Source organism: Egretta garzetta, unplaced genomic scaffold (genome assembly GCF_000687185.1).
Source record: "Egretta garzetta isolate BGI_Z169 unplaced genomic scaffold, ASM68718v1 scaffold43, whole genome shotgun sequence".
Classification (NCBI taxonomy): domain Eukaryota; kingdom Metazoa; phylum Chordata; class Aves; order Pelecaniformes; family Ardeidae; genus Egretta; species Egretta garzetta.
This window is the reverse complement of record NW_009259047.1, coordinates 1888799-1911540: the sequence shown is the minus strand read 5'-3', so window position 1 is coordinate 1911540 and position 22742 is coordinate 1888799. Positions and strand designations below refer to the sequence as shown.

The 22742-nt window shown below is 38.0% G+C and overlaps 1 protein-coding gene across 1 annotated transcript in view; it reads left to right on the top strand.

Annotated features, from left to right (window-relative positions):
- The first annotated feature begins 16858 nt into the window (after nt 1–16858).
- The window catches only part of PRKACB (protein kinase cAMP-activated catalytic subunit beta), a 40520-nt gene continuing 34636 nt past the window's right edge, over nt 16859–22742 (top strand). Inside the window, exon 1 of the mRNA XM_009635092.2 lies at nt 16859–17132. Coding sequence (XP_009633387.1) covers nt 16946–17132 — 187 coding nt within the window. The 5' untranslated portion in view covers nt 16859–16945. The remainder of the gene's footprint in view (nt 17133–22742) is intronic.

Genomic DNA, 22742 nt, shown 5'->3' with positions numbered 1-22742 from the left:
TCAAAATAGATCAAATGTACCACATGTGACTGCTGTATCATAGTACTACTTATCTATTTTTAAATCTAAATGGACTCTGGGAAAGTACTTTGCAAACTTTTGGCTTCTATCACAGAGCAGGTTTCCTATGTGTTTCTGGGTAAAGTGCCTCCTAATAGGGTCCTGTATTATCTGTTGGTTTTTCTGGCCATGTTTCAAGGCTTTTATGTTTATTAATTAAAAAAAAAATAAAATAAAACTCGGGTGAATTGTGTAAATCATTTTTCAAAATGAGCAAGCTGGGGTGATTCCATCTTCTTCATTTCAGTCTGGAAAATGTTCTGATATTGCAAGGAAAAATGAGATGTGTGCTGTAAGTCATGACCTCAGAACTATACGGTGGTATTTTACTTTGTAAGTTCACAGAGAAAACATTTACATTCAACACCAAAGAAAGAGTTAATTGTTTCCCTGTGTGTATGTTATAGGCTTTTCAAAACTTATTAAATGTCTCTTACTAAAAATATATTGACTAATGGAAAGCAAACAGTCTTAACCTTTCTTGCTCTGTAATCATGGAGTGATGGCTCAAAAGTTATGTATAAGTTAATATTTCTTTTGTAATGGTCAATTGGGATCTCTTTATCTCCACCGCATGTGATCCAAGTTAAATGTTAGGACTTCTCTATCAGGATCTCACCTTGCCAAATTATCATAGTAATGAAAATAAATAAGGTAAGAGAGAATCTCCAAGGCAGTGAAGAATTTTAGTATTTTCTGGAATGAAGGGAGCTGTAAAATAAGATAAACCGAAGGAGAGCAGATGAAACGTTACTGAACTGGTTGGTTGCATGGTTGTATCTGAGTACGCAGTTGTGTGGTACACAAATTGTAGTTTGACTTTTGAGTGTAAATCTGTGTAATTGCCATTTGTAGTAATTCAGGTTGAGAGTTACAAAGAGAAAAATACCAACGACAAGCAGCACCACAGAGATGATATCAGTATTTAACAAAACATAATAAAGGAACATTAATTATCTTTGCATTCTGAACCGCATTGTAATTTGGGATCCAAGGGGGTACCCTTAGGTGACAAACATTGACAGACACAATCCACAATAGACTGTGGATGTTTTCATTGCATAGCACGAGCCAAATGGCAGTAGTGCTGTGGGGGTTTTCTGAAGTCACTCTTCATGCTGCAGTCTTGTCTCTGGCTCAAGAGGTAGCACCCTTTGGACAGACTTTTTTTTTTTTTTTTTTTTTAAATTTCATGTAAAGACACCAACATGATAGTGATGCTGCAGCCACTAAATTTTGCAACTTAAACATCCCAATCAGTATCTGTAGTAACATCAGATAGAAATTAAGGAGGATAGCAAAACAGATGTAACACACTAGTGTTTGAGGTACGCTTCTTCCTTGGCATGCCCAACTCTATCTGTAGTTTGGTATTCATATCCTGAGTCAGCTATTGCAAAGTCAGAAGTTGCTAAAATATTGAAGAATATTAAAGAATTGGGTGTTTTGTCTTTCATTTATGCACAGTTGGCAGGCAGTAACTAAATTCAGTTTTCGCTTCAGTTTGAGAACTGAAATGAAAAGAGTTGAGATAATGAGATTGTGTTGAATCAGTTCTTGGCCTTTGACATTCTAAAATTCACGTCTAAAACAGAATTAAGGGTGGAATTGTATGCAGATGTGGAGTATTGTCCTTTAAGTGTAAATGACTGAAAAATTAGGGCAGTCAGGGGTTAGGCTTTTTTCTTCTTCTCCATGAACAGTGATAGGGCCGGCCTCTCTTCATCTAGAAAAATTTGCCTATGGTCTAGGGACTTGCATTGTACAATAAAGTTTTTTTTTTTTTTTTTTTTTTTTTTTTTGTCTGATTCTGGTTTTTGCAGGGGGTTTTTGTTGGTTTTTTTTTTTATTTATTTATCTTATGAGGCCATAGTTGCTACCTGACTTCTTTTTTTCTTAATCATGAGAGAATAAAATTATTCTAATTGTTTGGGAAAATACTGGTGAAGATGCCTTCTCTTTCTCTATCCCTTACACTCAAACTCAGGTTTTGCCTCCACTCGCGGTAGTTGTTTCTTAGCTCCTTCTTTCAGTTTTACCTCTGTCCTGTGTCAGCTCCCATATGCAGTCTTGCATCAGGACTCAATTCCTTGCCTCTTAGCCCTTCCTCTGCTTCTTTTTTTTTTTCTTTCCCTTCCCTACCCCCCTTCCCAGTTCTGTTGCGAAATTTTTATTTTTGACTGAGTGTCAGAGACATTCTGGTGAATTCTAATACCGTATGTTCCCTGTGTTTGTATCCTAGTTGTTCCTGAAGTGGACACCTAATGACAGAGAATAGGAAAATATTTTAATCTTAAGCTGTGTATTAACAGCTCACTAACTGTTTGTAAGCAAAGAAGAAAGCATAGTTTCCTTTATCCTTCGTATTTCAGCCTGTGGCATCATTAATTTATCTCAAGGTTGCTGGTGTAAATATTATTATCATATCTTTAAAAGATCTATTTCACTCTTTTGAATCAACACATTTTCTTAGGAGGCCCCAGTTTGGGGTTTATTTGACTTAGGACAAAAATCAGACGTTATTAAATGTGGCTTTTATTTCTGTATACTTTTTATTCTCTTAATCTGTAATATGTCAGCCAATTTAAATTATTTACTGTCAGAAGTCTGATGTTAATCCATTTTTTTGGCTGATGCAAAAAAAATTTAACAACAATGTTTGAACTTGAGGATGCCAATTTAAGCACATGAACCACTAAAATGAGTTTTATTTTTCATTGTAAAAAAAATCGGTCAACTTTATTTGAATTTTTCTCCATATTTAAACTTTAGCTTCATATTAAATTTTGGGCTACCGATTATTTTTAGACTACCCTTATAAATTAATGAAAACAGATGGAACATACGATTAGAAATTTTGGCAGATTGAGCAGTCAGGCTGAATTGAAAAATATTTGAAGGTATAATATGTGGGACAAAATTATGTCAAAGAGCTATTTGATTGCAAAACCAAGGGTGCAAAAGGATGCTTTGAAGAAAGGCAGAGAGAACATCTGAGCTTGGCCTCTTGTCTTCCATATGGCTCTGTCCCAGTCGGGTGTCTGTATAGTTGTATCTCTAGATGTGAATTCACTCCTTTAAGGGAGTGAAGCAAATAATTGCAATTAAAACTGCCCAAATGAGAGGAAGGGGGGGAGAGAGAGAGTCTGGTTTTCAAAAACACCGCGTAACATATATATATTCATATAATGATGCTATCTGTGATGTTCAGAATTAAAATATTTATCAAGAAACTTGGGATGCATTTCTTTTTATGGTATTGAGAAGAATTTGGTTTTGTAGACAAGAAGAGGATTCAAAGATCCATGCTGAGTTTGTTGCCCTGCTATTTTTGTATCTCTCCTAGGTGACTGCCAGCATTTTGTTATCAGGGATATTAATTATGGTTTTGTTTGGAGTTCTACTGAAAGTATGCTTTTCTTATCTGTATTCCTTGAGCTGGTTGCTTTAAGCGGAAGAAAATTTGTACCCAGGATATCACCTTTTCTTTTCTTTTTCTTGGGGTGAATATATATGTATACACACCCACTCACCCACCAATTTTTCCTTAGAGGAAGGATGAAAGATAAACTTTTGTGTTTCAACACGAATGGCTATCAGGCTGCAAGTTTTCCAAGCAAAGTGTGAAGCTTTGATCTAGCTGAAGTTGTAATGAAGGAGTAAGAGAAACTGATTTTAGGTTAGATTTATAATTTTTTTTCTGTGTAGGCTGGGGAGAGCGTTAGGAAGGAACTCAATAACCTGCATCCAAGTGAATGTGTGTGAAGCAAGCATAAAAGAAGGTAGAAACAAATTTGGTATCCTGTAGTTGCTTTTGAACAATTTGCCAAGTCTGCTTTGTTAATTCTGTGAAATAAGATTGATGAACTATATACAATTTTAAACGCTACAGTCTTGGTGGAGCGTGGTGGTGGCCATTAATGAGGTAGGTGCTTTTAATAGAGACTGCTCTTGAATCTGAACTAGTGGTGTAGCTTCTCGATTACAAGAGCAGAGTATGCTGCTCTGTTCCTAGAGTTCATGAGCTGGGTTATCCTACACAAAACGAGGAGGTAAGAGACCTTCAGAGCTTGACATCCATGTGGTATATTTTTACTGGGGTTGGAATACTGTTCTCCATAGGGGCTGGTGCTGCACACAGACTACTCCAACTGCTGCTGGATGTACATTAGAGTTACTGAAGCAGTCACCATTAGTGGAGTACGGATTATTGTTGTATTTAATCTGTTCTTAATTAGCTCATGGACAGAGGTCTTAATGAACATGTACCTGAAGATAATAAGGAGGGTACAGGGATGCAGTTAATCCAGTAATTGTGACAAGTAAACCTCTAGAAAGAACAAAAAGTGAGTGGGTTTTAAACTGTTTGCAAAGTCCAGATGAGTAATGAATCTTCTAGTGCTGCTTTTGCTTTAACTAAGGAAAGAGCAGCACAATTTGAGTCAGTTCAAATAATTTACTTCATGATCGCCTCCTGCCCATTTCCTCCTTTCTCTTTCTACTCATCTTTCCATATGTGCATTTTAGCCCTGCAACATTCTTAGCACCTTGTTAGGTTCAGAACTGGATCATTAAGGACTAAAGTAATATGTTCCCATTTTGATGTGTTTTCCAGGACCTATCTGTTCATTCTACCCTCTGAAAAGTTCTGTAAGAAACTGTATTCAGAGTAGTATTTTACTTTGGCAGATATAGCAGGGATTACATAGGTTTAAGGCGTACCTGGAAAGGTAATTCAAATGTAGATTTCAAACTGAGTAGAACTTCTAATTGTGGAGTGCTACGATTCAACATGGGACTCCCAGAAGCCATTCATCTTTGGAACTTGGCCATCCTGAATGCCCAACAAACCCTCCGGGAACCATGCAGAGTTGCATTAGACAGCATATTAGGGTTGTTAACCTTTCACAACTTTTCAGAAAAATTAGGTAGCAGCCATGTTTTCAAAAATTACAATAGTATGTCGTTTGCCTTATTTGGCTGATAAATCAGTTGGTGTTTTCTTCTGAAAGTGTCATCTTTATAGAGGCAAAGGAATGGAAATGTCAATGTAGGTTACCTGATAATACATAAGCAGTCCTTTTCACTTCGGGTAGGTATTCATTTAGGCTTTCATTTCTGCGTGATTTAAATATTGGGTATTTTCTGTCATATAAGAAAGGTGAGGAGAGGGCTCAGTAACTGCAATTACTAAGTTCATTATTTTGATATTTCACTTAAATGGGATGCCATGTGTTTCCTCCCACCCCCTCTAAGAGTGGAGGAAGGTGGATCTTATAGTGGAAATAAGTTTAAAAATTCACCCAATGTATTGCAACTGGTACCTCATTTTGGCAGCTTTCTTGGGTAGAGTTTAACTTGAGAGGAATTGGAAGAAAACCAGAATCTTCCCACATGCCATGTGACTCCCAGAAATAACAACTCTGTGTTGAGGTTCTTAGGAAAAGTTATGAGCAGCTCTAAGTGAAACATGTTTGTTCTTCCAGGAGGAAGAAAAGAAGCCGCTGGCTAGTTACAAAATTTTACGCATTTTTCTCAAAGTGGCTCAAGTAAATTAAGATAATAAATTCAAGAGAGAACGTGTCTTCCAGCTCTGCCAAATTGGAGGGATTTTTGTTTCCCAGAAAGAAGGACTCGCACGATGCTATCATAAGGCAGCGTTTACTTATTCAAAATAGGAATATTCAAAAACGATTTTTTTTTAGTAGTTATCATGAATAGAATGCCCGTGTCACTGCAAAATTAAGGATAATATTCTTAGTTATTAGCGGGAATCCCCCAAATGGTTAAGGCCTGTATAGGCAAATTCTGTGTTTTCCCTGTGCGCGGCCTGCAGTGGAGGTGTGCGGTGAAGCTGTCAGTTATTTGACGTGCACATTTCTGCGACTCCAGACTTTTTGGCAGAGATGTCTCATTTAAGGATGAAAATATTTGGACATTTGTCATTTGTCACAATTCTCAAATTCTTGACCTGCGTAGGTTGCCTCTGTGCCGTTTGGGGTGGGTTTTCTTGGCAAGAGTTCTGCTGATCAGGGCAAATCAAAAGAAACACCAGCAGCATCTCTCAAAACCAGACAAAACCCCTGTCTTTGAACAGTTACTTGTTTTTCTTGACTTGCTTTCGTGCATACAGTCATCACGTAGTAAACCTAAGCAATTTATAAGTAATCTGTGGAAGGTCAGAGCAAGACCGTGGAAGGTCAGAGCAAGGCTCCAAAAGCTCTTTGCCGGGAATTGTTAACTCCTGGTTCCGCGACAGCCGTTCCTTACCGGGTAGGTCTCTTGGTTTTTGAGGCTGAGGTGAGAATGGACTTAAAGGTGTGTATGTGGTGAGGTGACTTACGTTGTCGTGAACGTCTCATTGCTGTAAATATCAGAAACCAGTGGAAAGAAAATTGGAGAGTGACCTATGTTAGTTAATGTAGTTCAGATTCAAATCCATTGAATCTATGCCGCAAAAATGGCTTTACCTGTTAGAGTGTTCGCTAGTTCAGTTTGGAAAGATAACTGCATGGTCAAATATTGCTTGAATATGAGTTTGGGCAATTTTGGGGGTAACAGTGCTATAGAAGAGTCTTGCAATACCCTTGCTGAGTGGAACGTGGGGTTGAGTGTCAGTGCTTTGGGGTGACTGGCTGTGAGAAGCTGCTCTCTGTGGCATTTCACAGCATGAAATACAGTGGTTTTCAGGATGCATTTTTAATTACTGTTGGCTCCTATTTCCTTTTAAAGCCAATTGAAGATGAATACAATTACAACTAATGGATGGTGTTGTATCTAATTAAAAAACAACTTCAAGAATATTTGCTGTTGGTTTACCTCTCAGAAGTTTAAATTACATTTAAGAAAAGAAATATTTTTAAATCAATTTAAATATTGTTGAACTGTGGCAAAGTTTATTCCTTCTGCAGTCTGATGGGGAGCTATAATAGAGCTAGCCAGCATAATGAGAGCCTGCTTATTAGAAAGAAAATCAGGGTTTTATACAAAATGCAGAATTGTCAAACTTCTTGGAATAGAGAAGTTATGTATTATCAAGCACTGATTTTGCACTAAAAATAAGCAACATTTGTATGTTCAGCACAGCTTGTAACTTACTCCCTGTAAGCTGGTGAAGGACATCGCTAGTTTCTTTTGATCTTCTGAAAAAAAAAAAAAATCTTTGATCGTTCTGCTTTGAGAGTGAAAATGCAATTGCAAGCTTGCGGCTCCTTGAGGATACAGTCTTAGGGACTTGTATCCTTTCTCTGCTGTCATTCATACTGCGTGCTGAGCTGACGGGCCATGTGAATTGTTTGATTTTGTTCAGAAAATTACCAATTACCAATAATGGTGTATTTTATCTGTACTGGCTTCTAAAGCTTTTCTCAGAGTTCTGTGTTGTGAACAAAGACATTTATATAGCAACTTTTAGAATTTTGGTTTATGAATTCTTAAACATTATTCTTAGACTTGTCTTTACTTGTATTAATAAATATCAAGTGAAACAGCATCTTGGCAAGTTTACATTAAGAAAAAGAAAGAAAAGAATCAGTTATGCATTTCCTCTTGTAATGTTTCTATCCTGGAAAGTGCTTTCTGCTTTCCTGGGCTTTAAACAAATATTAGAATAAATTAAATATATTTGTAGTCATTTACTTCTCTCCTTCTTAGTGTAAGAGTGAAAGAGATCTGACCATTCTGCCTGCTGGCAATTGCATCTTGCAATAAAAAGTTTTTGCAATTTCAAAATACCTTTCTGAGCTTTAGTTGTTTTGGCCTTTATTGTAAAGTATTCCTTGGGAATGCCAAAGGATACTATGGACTGAGAAGTAAAGTGCCTGTAGGTTACAGGCAGTTTGCTTACCCGTAGCTGGAAAATACAATTTATAAATAGCAAAAGGGAAATGATTCATGTTAAGTACTTCTTTTTGTTTAACTTGTTAAATTATTTCTGTTATACCCAAATGCAAATACTATTTTAGAATATATCCAGGCCACTAATAAATAAATTCATCTTATGTGGAAAAAAAAAACCACGGATATAAATTATAATTTATAAATGAAAACACATCACAGATAGGGGAAAAAAAGATCTGTGCCCTTTGCTGGTACATCACTGAGAAAAATAGCCAGTAATTAGAAAGTTGATGTGTGAATTATTTCCCCCCTAAAAAATCTGAGATACTTAATTGTGTTTATACAGCGCATTACAGACGAATGACTGAGTACTTTTAAAACTTACTGTTCGGTATTGCAGTTTTCATACCTCACACTTTGTTTGGTCTTAAGCCAGCAGATGGCATTTGTTACTCCATTTAAGTGCAGACTAATGTAAATTCTGTAAACCCAGTGTAATTAACTTCAGTGTATAGAGAAATCATGTTGTCTGAGCTGTACTTCTGATGCCTCTGTATTAATGGAAGTTCCCATAACTGGGATGCTGCTTACTTAGCACAATGTGTATTAGGAGCATTTAACAAACTTTGAAATATCCTCTTACGCGTTCTACAGCCTCTTGTCTTGGGGCCAGCAGCATCCCTTCTACTTCTCAAGGATTTAATGCCAATTTTCCACTCTAGCTGCTGTGGGGGGTAGTGCTAGACCTCTACTAATTCAGTCTTTCCCCTGTTTTGTAGAATATCTGAAGCTGAGCAGGCTGGTAGGAGTGGAGGGACCAGGACACTCCAGGGCAGCCTGTAGTCTAGCGGTAAGGCACAGGAATACAGGCTCTGTTCCTAATACAAATAGAGGTGCGCGCATCTCCGCATCACGTGAGCAAATGTTTTGTACTTTAGACCCTACTTTATGAAAGCCACTACTGTATTCTGATTTGCACTCTGGACTCTTTCATGCTATGAAGAAGCACTATCCCTTCTGATGAAGTAACTTTGGGTTTGCTTTCTTTCTTATTTGGATATTTTCCTAATTGATCCTAGATGTCATATAATCAAGGAAGACTCCAGTTTTGGAGGAAAACTAAAGTATTTCTTTAAAATATTTAGTTCAAAGTGGAGTCAGGTGGTTTTGTTTTGTTTTGTTTTTCCTCTAGGGAATGTGGTGGTGATGTAAAATGCAGTCAGGCTTCCTGAAAGAGGTACTAAAATGATTCTAGTTACTGTAGCATTTATCATTCTGGTCTTTTATTGTACAATGCAGAATCTGATAGTGGAGTATAGCTACTACTACAGTAAAGAATTTTTATCTACAAGACTTTAGTTTTGGTGAACATTTTGCTACTGTCCCTTCTCTCACTTCCTCCTGTTATCCCCTATCAAGAATTAGCTCTAAGCGTGACCCCAGAACTCTCAGGTTTAATTATCAGTTGTTAGGTGAGGCTCTCTGGACTCAGGACACCTAATACATAATTTGTCCTGAGCAGTGGTTTTCAAGCATAAATGTGCCTTTTATGGGGCAGTTCCTTAATATAACTAAGTGGCTAAAGCAAGGAAAGATAGACCAAACTTGCAGATTCTAGAAAAAGCAGAGCTCATTAGCTTGAAGCTTTCTGTAGCCAAGATCCCCTCCACAGCAGCTGCTTACCTGCGGGGGCCTTCACGGTTCCTGTGGGAGTGCCAGATCTTCAGCATCGTTGTTCCAATGGGAGATGGGCCAGAATTCAAGCAGGTAGCTTCTCCTTCAACCCACTCAAATACTGAGAAAAATGTCCAAGTTTTTAGTATGTTTCTTCTAATTCAGGAACTTCATCTTACCCATTTTGATGGATAACCCATTAATGCTCATTATTAATCAACATTGTATTTTGTTGTAAATTAAGTGGGCCAAAACCTTTGTCTGCTGTTAGGTTTTTGGGTTTTTTTCCACAGACACAGACTTACTGAGGTCATACGCTAAATTTCTTCAAAATTTAACCATGGATTTTAATTTGAGTAAGTCCATACACTTAACCTGTTTTTTCTAGACCTCTTTTGTCCAAAAGCAAGAGCATCTTCCTTAGTCTTGGCAGACAACTATTTTATGCAGCTCTAACAAAAAACGCTTACACAGGTCTTGGGGTGCTCCCTCTGTTACTGAAAAGTAACAGGGTTTGTACAAAACTTCTGATTGTGTGTCAAACTACCTTAAATAGTGCTATGAAGTAACTGTGGAGGGTTATTTGACTAGCTTATGATCTGGAAGGGCATGGGCCAAGCAGATTTCTACAGGTACTTTCAGAAGATTTCTTTTACTTGTGTGAAAGCAGCCATTTCAAAGGCAGATCTTTGCTAAACTTTGTTTTACTTTGGAGCTACTGTGCAATCTTTAGTCACATTCTGAAAACCTTTACCTTGCAACGTGACAATCTAGACCGTAAGCACTAGCGAGCACATCATCTGGAAGGAAGCAAGGAGCTGTGTTAGAAAGGAGAGTGATCCAGTTCTCTCTGGCAAGTTGGACAGTTCTGTGGAAGATTTGGCTTGTAATGAAAGAGTTCTCTGTCCCCTTCTTCTCAACACTGGATTTGGGACTATGACTACAAGCTATTCGACTTCAAAATAACCAGATAGGTGTTGATAGAAATGAGGAAACTTGATCTGCTGCCATGGTATGTGTACATGGAAAATCACATCATCTTCAGTGAATTCGTCAAATTTTGACAAGCAAACCAATGGGAAGAGTGAGAGCTTTTAGCTTGCGTACAAAAAATCAGATGCTGAATACAGGGAAGGTTTGACTTTTTTCTTTTTTTTTCTTGTCTACATCCTTAGGGTTTTGGTGGGTTTTTTTTAATTCCTTTTGTATCATCATGGATAAAGAATAAACGATGCAGTTGGACCGTGCAAGCCTTAATTTGTGCTTCCTGGGGGAGAGACGAAGGTATTAGATGTCTGCTGCAATTAAGCTTGTGTACAGTAGATGCCAGTAGAGATCTACTGAGTCAAAATAGAAATATGACCAGCATTTCCATAGCAACAACTTCCTCTTGGCAGTCCTATTTATAGAAGTGCTGCAGTCCCAGCCTCAGTACTGCTCTCAGAAGGGCTCTCTAGTAAGGGTTAACCTTTTTAGAAAAAAAAATGTACGTGTAAATGTACACTAAGTCTGCATGGCTTTACTTGCTTGTGGTTTATTAAACAGTGAAGTTATTGGTTGTGTTTATTTTGTTTATATACATTTTGAAAAATCTTTGTTTCAAAATGGGAGGCCATTAAATCTGTAAGATATTAGCAAATGCTGTTCTTCCTTCCGTGTGTTTAAAAAGAAATGCAAGCTAGTGTTATAGTGCTGGATGTACAGTGAAAATCAAAATACATCTGCTTTTTCAAGAAGCCTTTTTCTGCCTCTGCTTCTACCCATAATCCTTTCTGAAATATGCACGCCTGGCAAGACTCAAAATGGATTGTGTTTAATTACATAATTTCTGATGAAAATGTTCTTTTATTTTTTAGTTATGAAATGGTTATCTGTGTACTTTGTTTTACATCCTTTTTGCTCAAGCTTTATATAACAACTAGAAAAATATATGTATTTCCTCAGGCTTATAGCACAGAATGCTCTAGGTTCTTTAGTACATATTTTTTAACAAATTCTAGAGTTATTAAATGCTTATAAACTTTCTCATTTTGTAATTAAAAATTAGGCAATTAAATTATTTTCTTTTTTTAAAATATGTTGGCTACATCTTTCAACTTGTAAATACTTTATTGGTCAATAGGAGACCTGCTAAATTCAGCAAGATCCTCAAGCTCTTAAAAATGGAGGAACCCTCACTAACACTTTGTATCAGATGATTGCTCACTCCTTTTGTAATAAATACTAACGTTGTACTTTGAAATAACTGATGCATAAAGGAAAAGATGTGCTTTGTTAAGCCATCAGTTTTTAAAGCGAATAAATAATTTGTCTTTAACCTCTAGAAAAAAAGTTCTTTATTATTCATCTATAAGGTTTCCTTAAATTCTTTTTCCATAGATTACAAACCAGGTAAATATGCAGAAAATGTCACAGTATGTCTCTTTTACTCGTGGATGAAAGCCAGTGCTGAAAAGGAGAAATGCTGATTTTAAATATTTAAAATAAGAAGATAGAAAAGAATATTTATATTTATCCCGTTAAGAGAAATAGAGCATGCATAAACAGGCAGATTGAGACTCAGCTTCGTAGGTAACCAGGAAAATACTAGGTTTCAAGATTTGGAATTAAGACTAAACTTCAGTTAACTGTAGGTGATCTGAAATTTATTTTGCATCATGGATCCATTTTTCAAGGTCCTGTCAAGGAATGCAGTTAATTATCTTAAAAACTCCTGTATGTCTTTGATTGCAAGAAACTCCTTCATTAAACACTAGAGAAGACATGCCCAGTTTTGACATAGTGTGAGATAATTTCAGATCTGTGTATGAAACTAAGAAATATGGCATTAGATCCTAGAAGTAAAATAAATGCATGTCAAAGTTATATAGGTGTGCTGTAGTTTTTAATGTTTTTCTATTTTATACTACTTTAAAATTCAGGAATTTCATGGTAATTTTACTTGGGAAAGATTTAAAATACTCTAAAATGATAATGTATATATTTTTCTGTATTTGGTTAAAGCAGGACTGTACAAATCATGCTGTCACTCAACTATCTAGGTTTTTTGACGAAAGGAGGGTGCTCTCTTCCTTAATCCTTAATTTTTCAGGCTTGACTGGTAGGGTGGAAATGCTTTTTAGAAATTGAGAAATTATGTTTTAGCACAGATTATTAAAACAAAATTGTCCGCATTGCTACATTTTTCCTGATTCTTTTTCAGCAAGAAGCTGAGTCCGTGGCTGGGTTACAGTGCTGTGTGGGGTTACCTGTGCTTGAGGGATGCACTGGGCCATCAGGAGAAGTATGAATGGGTTTGTTGCCCTTCCTAGATTAGAGGACCACAGTGTTAACCCTTTTCTATGGCTGCCATCATTATGTTGTTTTTTATAAATTTGTGCGAGAGTGCCTTAAAAATGTTTACTGAAATATTATTTCTCAAAATACTGCAACTTACCCATGTAATGTTCACATTCATAGCTGAATCTCTTGCCCACCTCTCTGGGTGTTCCAGTGTGTTTTAAAATATTGCAAAGATTTAGTGGCTAGAATTTAGTGAAAATAAAATTTCTGCCTACAGGAAATACTTAACATTTCAGTGTTGACTTTGGCTACAAGGAGAAGTTGGAGCTTCATTATCTGGTGTAGAACAGAAACTTTATAAACCTGTTAGAAACATTGAAGCACCTCTCTTTTACATTTTTCTTTGTAACACTTTCCTTAAATTGTACGCCTGGCTGGTTTGAACTGTGTGTGTTTGGGAGCTCTTAGGAAGAGTTGGAGCTCTGCAGGCAAAGGCAACCACTGTGGCAGCACCGAGCCCCTGGGCTGGGGCTGCTTGGTCAGGCACCGGGGTTGTGAGCATCCCGGCGTATACCAGGGAGCACATATACCATGTAGCCTGGGCAGCTTGGGTTTATTTTGCAATAAATAAGAACAAAGAGTGGATTTTCAACACCTCCCTGGCTGTAGAAACTAATAGGAGACCTGGATGGCAACTGTCTCGTCTTAATGTCTTCAAACATTAATAGTTTTAGATAACTGACCTGAAGCAGGCCATTTATTTTTGTAACAGAAAGGTTTCCTAGGCCACAGAGGCTGTCTGTATATTAAAACTTATTCAGTGAAAGTTAAATGAACCTGATCAGGCTTGATATTATATGGGTCATAGCTGTGCATGGTTTGACACCCACCTGATATGACTTGTATTGAGTGGGTAGAACATCTGGATGTTCACCGTCTGGCTGGAGCACAGCCAGGTTTTGCTCTTTTGGGACAGTGTGCAAGCTTAACCACGGGCACTGCACAGCTTCAGATCAAAGCTGGCTCAGGTTCTTTTTCCAGCTTGGAGCACGAGTGGGATGACCTCAAGTCTGTTTGCGTATGTCTGAATAAGCATTTAGTTGTATTTAAAGATTTACAAATTGTCCTAAGGAAAAGCAGTCCTGGCTAGCAAGTGGAAATTCTAAGACAAGCAGAGCCACAGAATTTTGCCTTTGATAAAGCACCATCCATTGCTGATTACTGAGCTCAAAATACTGTGTCGGAGCTTGTGGACTCTGCACTTCAGATATAACGTATAAAATACTTAGTGTGGATAAATGAATGCTGCATTGATTCAGAAAATTAGTATGTCTGTAAGATGAAAGATTAGGTAAAAGGAAACAGGAGTTTCCACCTTTAAAAATTGTGCACTTCATTTGAAGACATTGAAGCCCACATGGGATATGGTACAGTATCATTAGGCAATGCCAATCAATGCCAAAAATTTCTGGGATTAGGAAAGTGTGTGACTATCTGTGTATAAATATGGCCAGTACTTTCTTTTCATGTTTTGCATGTGGAGAAGAACTTCTGTAACAGTGCGCTGGCAGCAGTTTGTAGAATTCCGGCAAAATCTGTTTTCTCTTAGGGTATGTTTTAATAATCCCTTTTTTGATAATCTGTTCTCATTTAAACCAGTTCACGTCTGTGGTCTCAGAGGGTGGATATTTCCGCTTCCTATTTTTGGCACCCAATTCAAGTGTCCAGGTTAGTCACTTGGGTGCATTCAGAGCTCTGAATTTTGGTGGGCAGAGTTGGTCTCTGACAGTTCCCACATCTCTCCACTGATTCTCGAGGGTTGGCAGACTCTAACTTATGTCACATGAAGTGATGGGAATTTTGTACGTTAGCCTCTCTGAGATCAGGGAAACGAAATGGTTTAGTTGAAGACTTGTGTGGAAGATAAGACGGCGGTCGTGCAAAGGCTCAGACCTATGGGAGAGCAGAGGGACAAGATGAGTGCACCATCACACCAGATGGCTTTGTTTACTGGAAAAAACAACCATGGTCAGAGAAAATAATATTCTCTTGGGAGGATTCCCTGGGTGCCCAGAGACTTGCGGTGAGCTACGGGGGAGCGCAGCTGTACAATTCCAGAGGGGCTATTCCAGCCCCGGAAAGTTCATCAGGTAGGGAAATGAGCTTCTTCTTGTCTAAGTATTTCTCGTACTGCTGTATGAAAGGTGCCATAGCATTACTCTATCAAAAAGTGTTTGGTTATATATGGCACATAATGTACCCCTCTGCCTATTTGTGACCCCTGATGGGGCAAATGGATCCCCATGGTCTTCACTCGCTCTTGTTTCTGGAAGCAGAGCCTGGAACTGGCAGGGTGTTATGGAAGTCAGCAGTGATCCAGGGAAAAGCAGGGAAAAGGCTGGAAGGGGTAAGGTGGAAAAGGACCTCTCATGGAATCCAGGGAAGACTGCAGCACCTGACCCGGACCAGGGCGAGCAGCCTGGTCGCCAACAATAGCAGGTGCTCATCCAGATTTGCAAACCGCTGTGTAAAACATAAGTGTTTAGATGTGTGGTTTCAAACTTTGAACAAATGCTGGAGAAAGAAATTATGTTTCGAGAGTACATCTGGAGCCTGAAAGCAAAGGGCGTTTCTGTGCTTTGCGTAGAGTCTAGAAATTTAGATCGTTGCATTGACCGAGGCCGATTACGATGAGTCTGGAAGTGCCCATTAGGAGGAATGTAGCCAAATCTGTAAAGTCTGTCCCTCGGCATTTTTATTGTTTTATCGTTCTCATAGGCGGTTTGTCATCGTGGGTTTTTTCCTGAAGCACAGAGCTGTTATGAAATAGTTATGTAATGTCCAAGGATGGATATCTGCTGACATTTGAAAACTATTCAGCGAGAAGTATGGTGGTGAAAAATGAGAGGTGTGTCTTCAACACGTGTTGACTGTAAGACAGGAGACAGATTGTGGAAAAGTTATTTCAGTCTTTCTTAAGAATAGCCTAAATTTTTAAGAAGCCACGTCTTTGATGTGCAGAGGATATACTGCGAAACCTGCCTAATGTGTGTGTTTCCATTTCCGCAAAAATGAGTGTTTAGTATTACCCATTGTTGTAAGCACGCAAAATTTCATAATTTGCAAATTAATACGATTCAATGTTAAATATAGCTTTCAACTTATTTCCCCTATGTTCTGCACATTATGAATGATGCTTTCTAGACTCTACAGTTGAAAATACTCAGATTTCTTGTGAATGAAAATAACTTTCTTACGCAATTCCAGGAGACTTGCATGCAAAGCTTTTACATAAGCAGTGTCAGGAGCTGGTGACCGTGACTTTGCGACTTGTCCTTCCAGCTGCCTTTGGGGCTGGGAGAGCAAGCGCGTTGCTAGACAAGGATCTGCCAACGCTGGATAAGTATAACGCCGTCGTCTTTATATGTACATCAGAACTCAACTTCGTCAGTCTGATTTTTTTTTCCCAAAGGAGGAAAAGAATACTTCCCCCCCACCCCCAGAAAGAAAATATTAGTTTCTTCAGTAGTTTTTGCAGGTAACCTCCTTGCTTAGAAAGTTGTTTAGTTGAAAACATGAGATTACTAATGATTAGATTACAGCTGGTTATGGTTGCTATGATGATGATAGTACTCCATTTTAATACCAGAGGAAGAACCGTAGAACAGTCACTTTTCTTTTTTCACACATGGCTGTGGTAAATTTAAAAAAAAAAAAAAAAAAAAAATCGGCCTTCTGATCTTTACTTCTGAGCAGGTTGTTTATAATATTTTAACGTAAAGTGTACATTTAAATACAAAACGTGATGCATGACAAAGCTGTGAAAACACATGGCAGAGCAATTAGTGCGGGTTGTTTTGGGTTTTTTTTGTTATAAACCCCACTTTTCAATTGACATGAAAAGAGACTTTCAGGAGGATCAAGCAGTATTTTATAGCGCTTTTCTGAACAGGAAGTAGAAGAGAGTAGTGGTTAGAAAAGGCTGCACACAGGAAGCCTGACACATGCATAGCTCGTAGTGGCTCTGGGTTGTCCAGCTCCCTTCGGATATTTTCTCTTTTGCTTTTGTAAAAGTCGCCGGTGTGTGTAGATGGCAGCTCCGAAGGAGGTACCTTGTAACCAGTGCCCAGGGACAGCCACGGCGCTGCAGAGACTGGAAGGTTTTGCTAATCGCCTCTTCCATAGGCATTCAAAGAGTGGCGCGCATGAACAGAGAGCGGCTCTGGAAAACGAGAGCCAACATTGCTCGGAACTTGCTGTCCTGTGGGACAAATCAAGTAAGTAGGGGGTTTGGGTTTATAGATAGTCGCTCTTCGGTTTGCCTGGCAAATGAAGAACTTTGCGTATTTGTAATCGAGTACGAACACTGATCTGGGATGCAATTTTACAGTTCATTACCTAAAGGTATTAATTTGAACAACAACATATTGCATCAGGCAGGGGGAGGTGGGGGACTGGTTCATGGACTGGTGGCTGGCAGGAGAATTTATCCCTCATCCCTTCTTTTTTCTTAGAGCACAGTTGCCTTGTTTTGGCAAGCCCCCGCCCCCAATTTTTACTTCTAAATTACTTCCTTTACTTTCAAATTAAATCGGCTAGTTCAGCAGAAATAGAAAGCTCATTAAAGACTGGGATGTTTAAACTTTGGAATAGGCAGACGCACAGATTAAACTTCTAATTATAGGGCTTTTTATCATTCATCATTTTATTTTAAGGGATATATACTTCAGAACACTACACAGTGGTAAACAAATATAAAATCTTGTTTGGTTTTAACTATTGCATATTAATTTAGTGGGGGAATTTCTTAATTAGTGAACAGTTTACAGTATTATTTGTAGAGATGAAGCTGTTCATGATGGCATTTTGGGTAATAAAAGTCAGAGATTTCAAAAAAAATCACAAGCTAAGTAAGTTGATACTTGATTTTAATTTTTTTCTTTTAAAGCCATGCATTATTTTGCAAAGCGATTATTGCCTCTGTGGCTAAATACTTGTTTTAAAATGTTACAATATGGTAAGTGATGATAATTTTGTTCCAGATTTCAGATTCACTGATGGGTTTGAGATAGCACAATTATTTCAGTTGAAAATCGGCCTTATTGGAAACGTTTAGCATCACCATGTTACCATGAAGAAAATAAATGTTTATACATCTCCCTGCTTGCAATTTAAAATATTATATGAGTAGGGAGTGAATCTGTTCTCAGAAGATAAGCAGTGAACATGGAAACAAAAAGGTGTTAGTGCATTGACCTAAAATAGATTGAATCTAGGTCTCCCGAATGAGACGGGAAAGGGATCGACTAGTTTTGTTGGGAAGATAAATGATGAAAGCGCATAAATTCTGAACTTCCACTTCTCTAAAATATTTTTGGCTTGGTAAAAATAGACGATTACTTGTGTTTATGTAGAGGCTCTTTTTTATGTAAATAGCTATTTGAAAAAATAACGCTGAAGCATTTTTTGTTTATATTACATGAAGAAAAAAATGATATTGACCTACTGACACTTACAAATTGTGACCTGTTTGTGTACAAGTCTCTACTATTTTTTTCCCCTCTATTTAAGGCAGGCTTCCTCGTATGACATGCTTGATGAGGAAATGGACTGTCATGTCTCTTGATGATAAACATTGTGAAAATGGCTGTTCCGCAAATGCTATTTTAAGTCATAATTAAGCACAGTGGTTGCCTGCAGTTTTTCTGAGCCAAAGTTACTGAGCTGGTAGCTGAATGGTGGTTGATTATGTAGCTTTGGTTTTGAGGTGAAATTCTGAATCTTCATCCCGAACCTCTACTCTCAATTTGGAGATTATTTTTAAAAAATAATAAGTAAAAATACTGGAGGTACACCTGGACTAAGTCTTAAGTCTGAAGTTTCTCATTTCACTACCACTGTAGCCGAAAGAGTGACAGAGGAGATAAGGAGTACAGTGGAGGGGCTATTTCTGTCTACTACTGACTCCTAACTATATCTTTAGAAAAATACATCATCTGTGCAAATTCTTTGTGAAAAATGAAACAGAAACCGTTTTGGTGTTTGGGTTTTTTTGTTTGTTTTTTTTTTACCTGAGAATTCAGTGTCACAGAATTGCATTGGGTCGCTGAATTCAGGTTATAGATTCATTTCACAGGAAGTTTAATAGTGGTTTAGAAACATACTGGTGGTGTAAGGATATTTGAATATTCTCAACTATTCTGTCCGTATCACTGCAACTCAAGAAATGCTGGTGTAAGGTTTTCGGTGTAGCTGCATAGCAGACGGTTGGTGTGAATTACTCTTGAAGTTCAAGGCAACAGCAGTCTTTTTAATTCCTGAAAAAAGCTTGGAAATGGACCTCCCAATTTTTCTTGGTTTAGATTTGAGATAGGATTCATTTGAAAAGGAAGTTAATGTATTTATACCTTCTGCAGTAATGAAATGCTGTAACAGGTCTGTTTCTATGTACGTCCTTTTACAAGGAGTTGCTGCGGAAGCTATGGGTTTGCTGCAGGGATCTGCCCCTCGTTGGGCGGACGTTTTGTTTGCGTTGTCAGTCGTCTGGTGGTGTGGGTTTGGGTAATTTGCTATGTGGTCTATGGCCTTAGGGGGTTTTCAGCGATTAGTTTTGAAATGTAACATCTTTGCTTCGTTATTTTGGTGCATAAAACATAGAGTTTTTTCTAAAGCACCTTGGATTGTTGGTTGATGCATGCAACGAATGTATTTTGTAAAATCCTCAAAATCCAATAGGGCAGAGGCGGCTCAGGACACCATGGGCCTTGGAATCTGTTTTAAAAAGCTGCCGGAGTGCACGTGTGGTTGTACAGCCTGAAGTGGGAACCAGGTCAGTTGTTCTGTACAGCCAGAGGATGAAAGGGATGCGATGGTAGTCATCAGAACGATGTATTTCATTCTTAGTTTTGGCGTCTTGACCGTGACCGCTTTCAACTGTATGGAACTTAGTTTTGATTTTTGCTCTGTTTTCATAGCTGCGTGTTGCTCTTTGAAAGATTGAAATGGGAGAGGAGAGGAGAATGAGGCTGCTTGGTTTGAATGTAGAGAGAGTAAGATCAGTGTGGATCTTTTATTCTTGAACTGATACAAATATTTTTCCAAATCTGTGCATAATAAGATAAACAACTTGGAGAACTGGAATGGTCAGGAGAGTCACCGCTATTGCATCTTTCTGTCATCTTCATAGTCTCTAAATTGCAAGTGGATGGGTGGTGAATAGTCAGAGCAATATTATTTGGTCTCTAACTGATTCAAAATAGTATCAATATACTTTTAAATACCGTGGAATGTCTTACAGAGATTTAGCTGAATAATCACTATATATATGTGTGTGTGTGTTGAGAAAAATACACGTGAAATATGAAATAATGTACAGAGTACATTGTGTGAATTGATTAAAGCTTTAGAATAACTACTAGTTGGGTACAAGTCAACAGATAATTCTGGTCTAAGGTTGCCATGGAAACAACCAGTGCTTGATATAATTGAGAACATCTTAAAACCTCCTGGTGTTTGCATGCTTTTTTCCCCCTGCCATTTTGAGTTGCTTTAGACATGAATAGGTAGCATTGGTCAGAACAGAAGTAGTTAATGAGCAAAACCAAATATCCGTGTCCTGAATATTGATTTTGGTTTACTACTGCTATCTTGTGCTTCATAGTTTTTTTGCATCACAAGGAGCTCGTAAGGAAGAGCGGCTCTCTGGATTCTGTGTGCTCTCTCTTTCCAGTTAGTGTATAAGTGTGTTTAGAGATTGAAGCACTGATTTTGTAGAGATTAACGTACTTCATCAACTGTTGGATTAATATTAGGAGCAATATGTTTCTGAAAACTAGCTTTTCAGCATGAATGGTAAGTCTTTGCTATTATCTTTGACACTATTTTTTTGTTCCATCTTCACAATCAGGAAAAATCTACCAGGTTTCCCTTTCTTGTCTGCATAGCTGCATCGACCACTGATCTCTTTGTTTTTGCAATCGACTCACTGTGGGCTTCTACTAAAAATGACTAGTCTTAAAGATTTGCAGGTTTTAGTAAACATTTTGCTTTGCATAACTGGTATTTAGTATTTGAGATCGTATTTTAAAGCTTTCTTTTAGAAATAACTGTTCCATCTCCTTAAATAAGGCACAGAAGCTGATTTGGAAAATTCTGATTGAATTATGTATATGACAGTTCACGTAATTTTTTCACTTAATTCAGTCATGTAAAATTATTTTATCTGAATTGATACAAATAGAGAAGCCTTCTGAAATTATTATAATCATCACCTAAAAATTGTATACTGGCTTTTGTTGTTTTTCATCTGACCAGCTTATTCTTCTCTGGTTTTTATTCTTTCTAAATGATGGGATAGCAGAATAGTTGAGGTCATTCGTGGAAGTAGGGGAGGGGAGTCTCATTTGAAATGAGATATTTTAATAGATCTAGGAAACTTATCAGGCAGGTATTTGCTTTCCAAAACCACTTATTATAACCTGCTCTGAATTTAATGGAATGATGAAGTACTTTAATTCTTACTTGGAATATTTATTGAAAGTTGTATCTAATTATATAAACTCTGTGCATTTATTTCCTTAGAAACAGATATCCTTTGAAAATTGTTTGCAAAAAGCCCGAATATATTAGTTTCTGAAATGATGCTTTTTTGTTTCAAGCAGATAGTCTGGAGCTTTGGAAAATGACTTCAGAGGGTTAGAGATTTGCTTGAAAAGAAAAAAAAAAAAAACAGTTAACCATGTATACGGGGTTTGTGTGTCTCTGTGTGTGTGGTTTTGCTTTCTCCTGCAAATTTGAAGGACCATTTTTACCAAGGCTTCACTTTTGTACATGGCATGAGATAAAGAGTGGGAGGAGTCATCCCACTGCCTTATCTAATACCGGCTTATGTATACTTATCTCATACAAACGTGTTGAGGTCATCTTCCCTGAAATGAAAAGCGTGGCTGGTCGTTTCCTCGGTATACAAAGTACAACGATACACAAATGTCAAAACCGGGACGGACGTAGGACAAGGTTTCAGCACTTTGTACGTTGCGTTATGGAGATGTATGCTACAGCGTCATGGCTGTTCAAGTAAATCTGAACGCAGGCTGTCCCGGAGGGAGGGGGTCCAGCCCCCCCCTCGCGTGCTCCCCGTGGCCCTGCCGGGACGCTGGCAGAAGGCGCTGCTTTTCACCCGTTACCAGGCTTGGCTTTCCATCACCTTTTTCTCTGTTTCTCTTACAGTTAGGTTGTAGCTTCCACGGGAATTAAGGTTTGTCAAAATCAGCTCAAGGAATTTTGAGTTTTGCTGCTTGGCTGGTTCATTTTTTGGGGTATTCGGTTAGGATTGAGTCATTTTAAGGGAATACATTTCTTACGAGCCAGGTGAAAAAGAGGTTACAGGTGTTTTGTTTTGTTGGTTGTGTTGGGGATTTTGGGGGTGGTGGTGGTGGTTCTGTTTTCTTTTCTTTTCCCTGGAGCTTTATTCTGCAATTTGCATCTGTAGATTTCATTCATCTTGACATCCAGGCTCCCAGTTCCATTAAAAATAGAAATAAATAGCTGCAACTTTTACCAAGCGTCAGTTCCCAGTCAAAAGGATCTGTAAATCAGAAGTCTAATTTTGACAAGGGAAAGGTGGCTATTTCCTCCTCCATCAAGGGAGGATTAGATTAAGTCTTTGCTGTAAACATTTCCTCATGTAAACAGCTTCTGCTTTCCAGTGCACCTTGGTGGCTGTCTTCACTGCAGCAGTGTTACATTACACCCTGTCAGTGGATAAAATCAGATGCTCTCCTTGGGAAAGATTGCCAAGATGCAAGTGAAGCCTCAATGGAAAAAAAAAAAAAAACAAAAAAAATTATGTATTTTTTTCAATTGAAACTCAAATTGGCTTTCCCCCC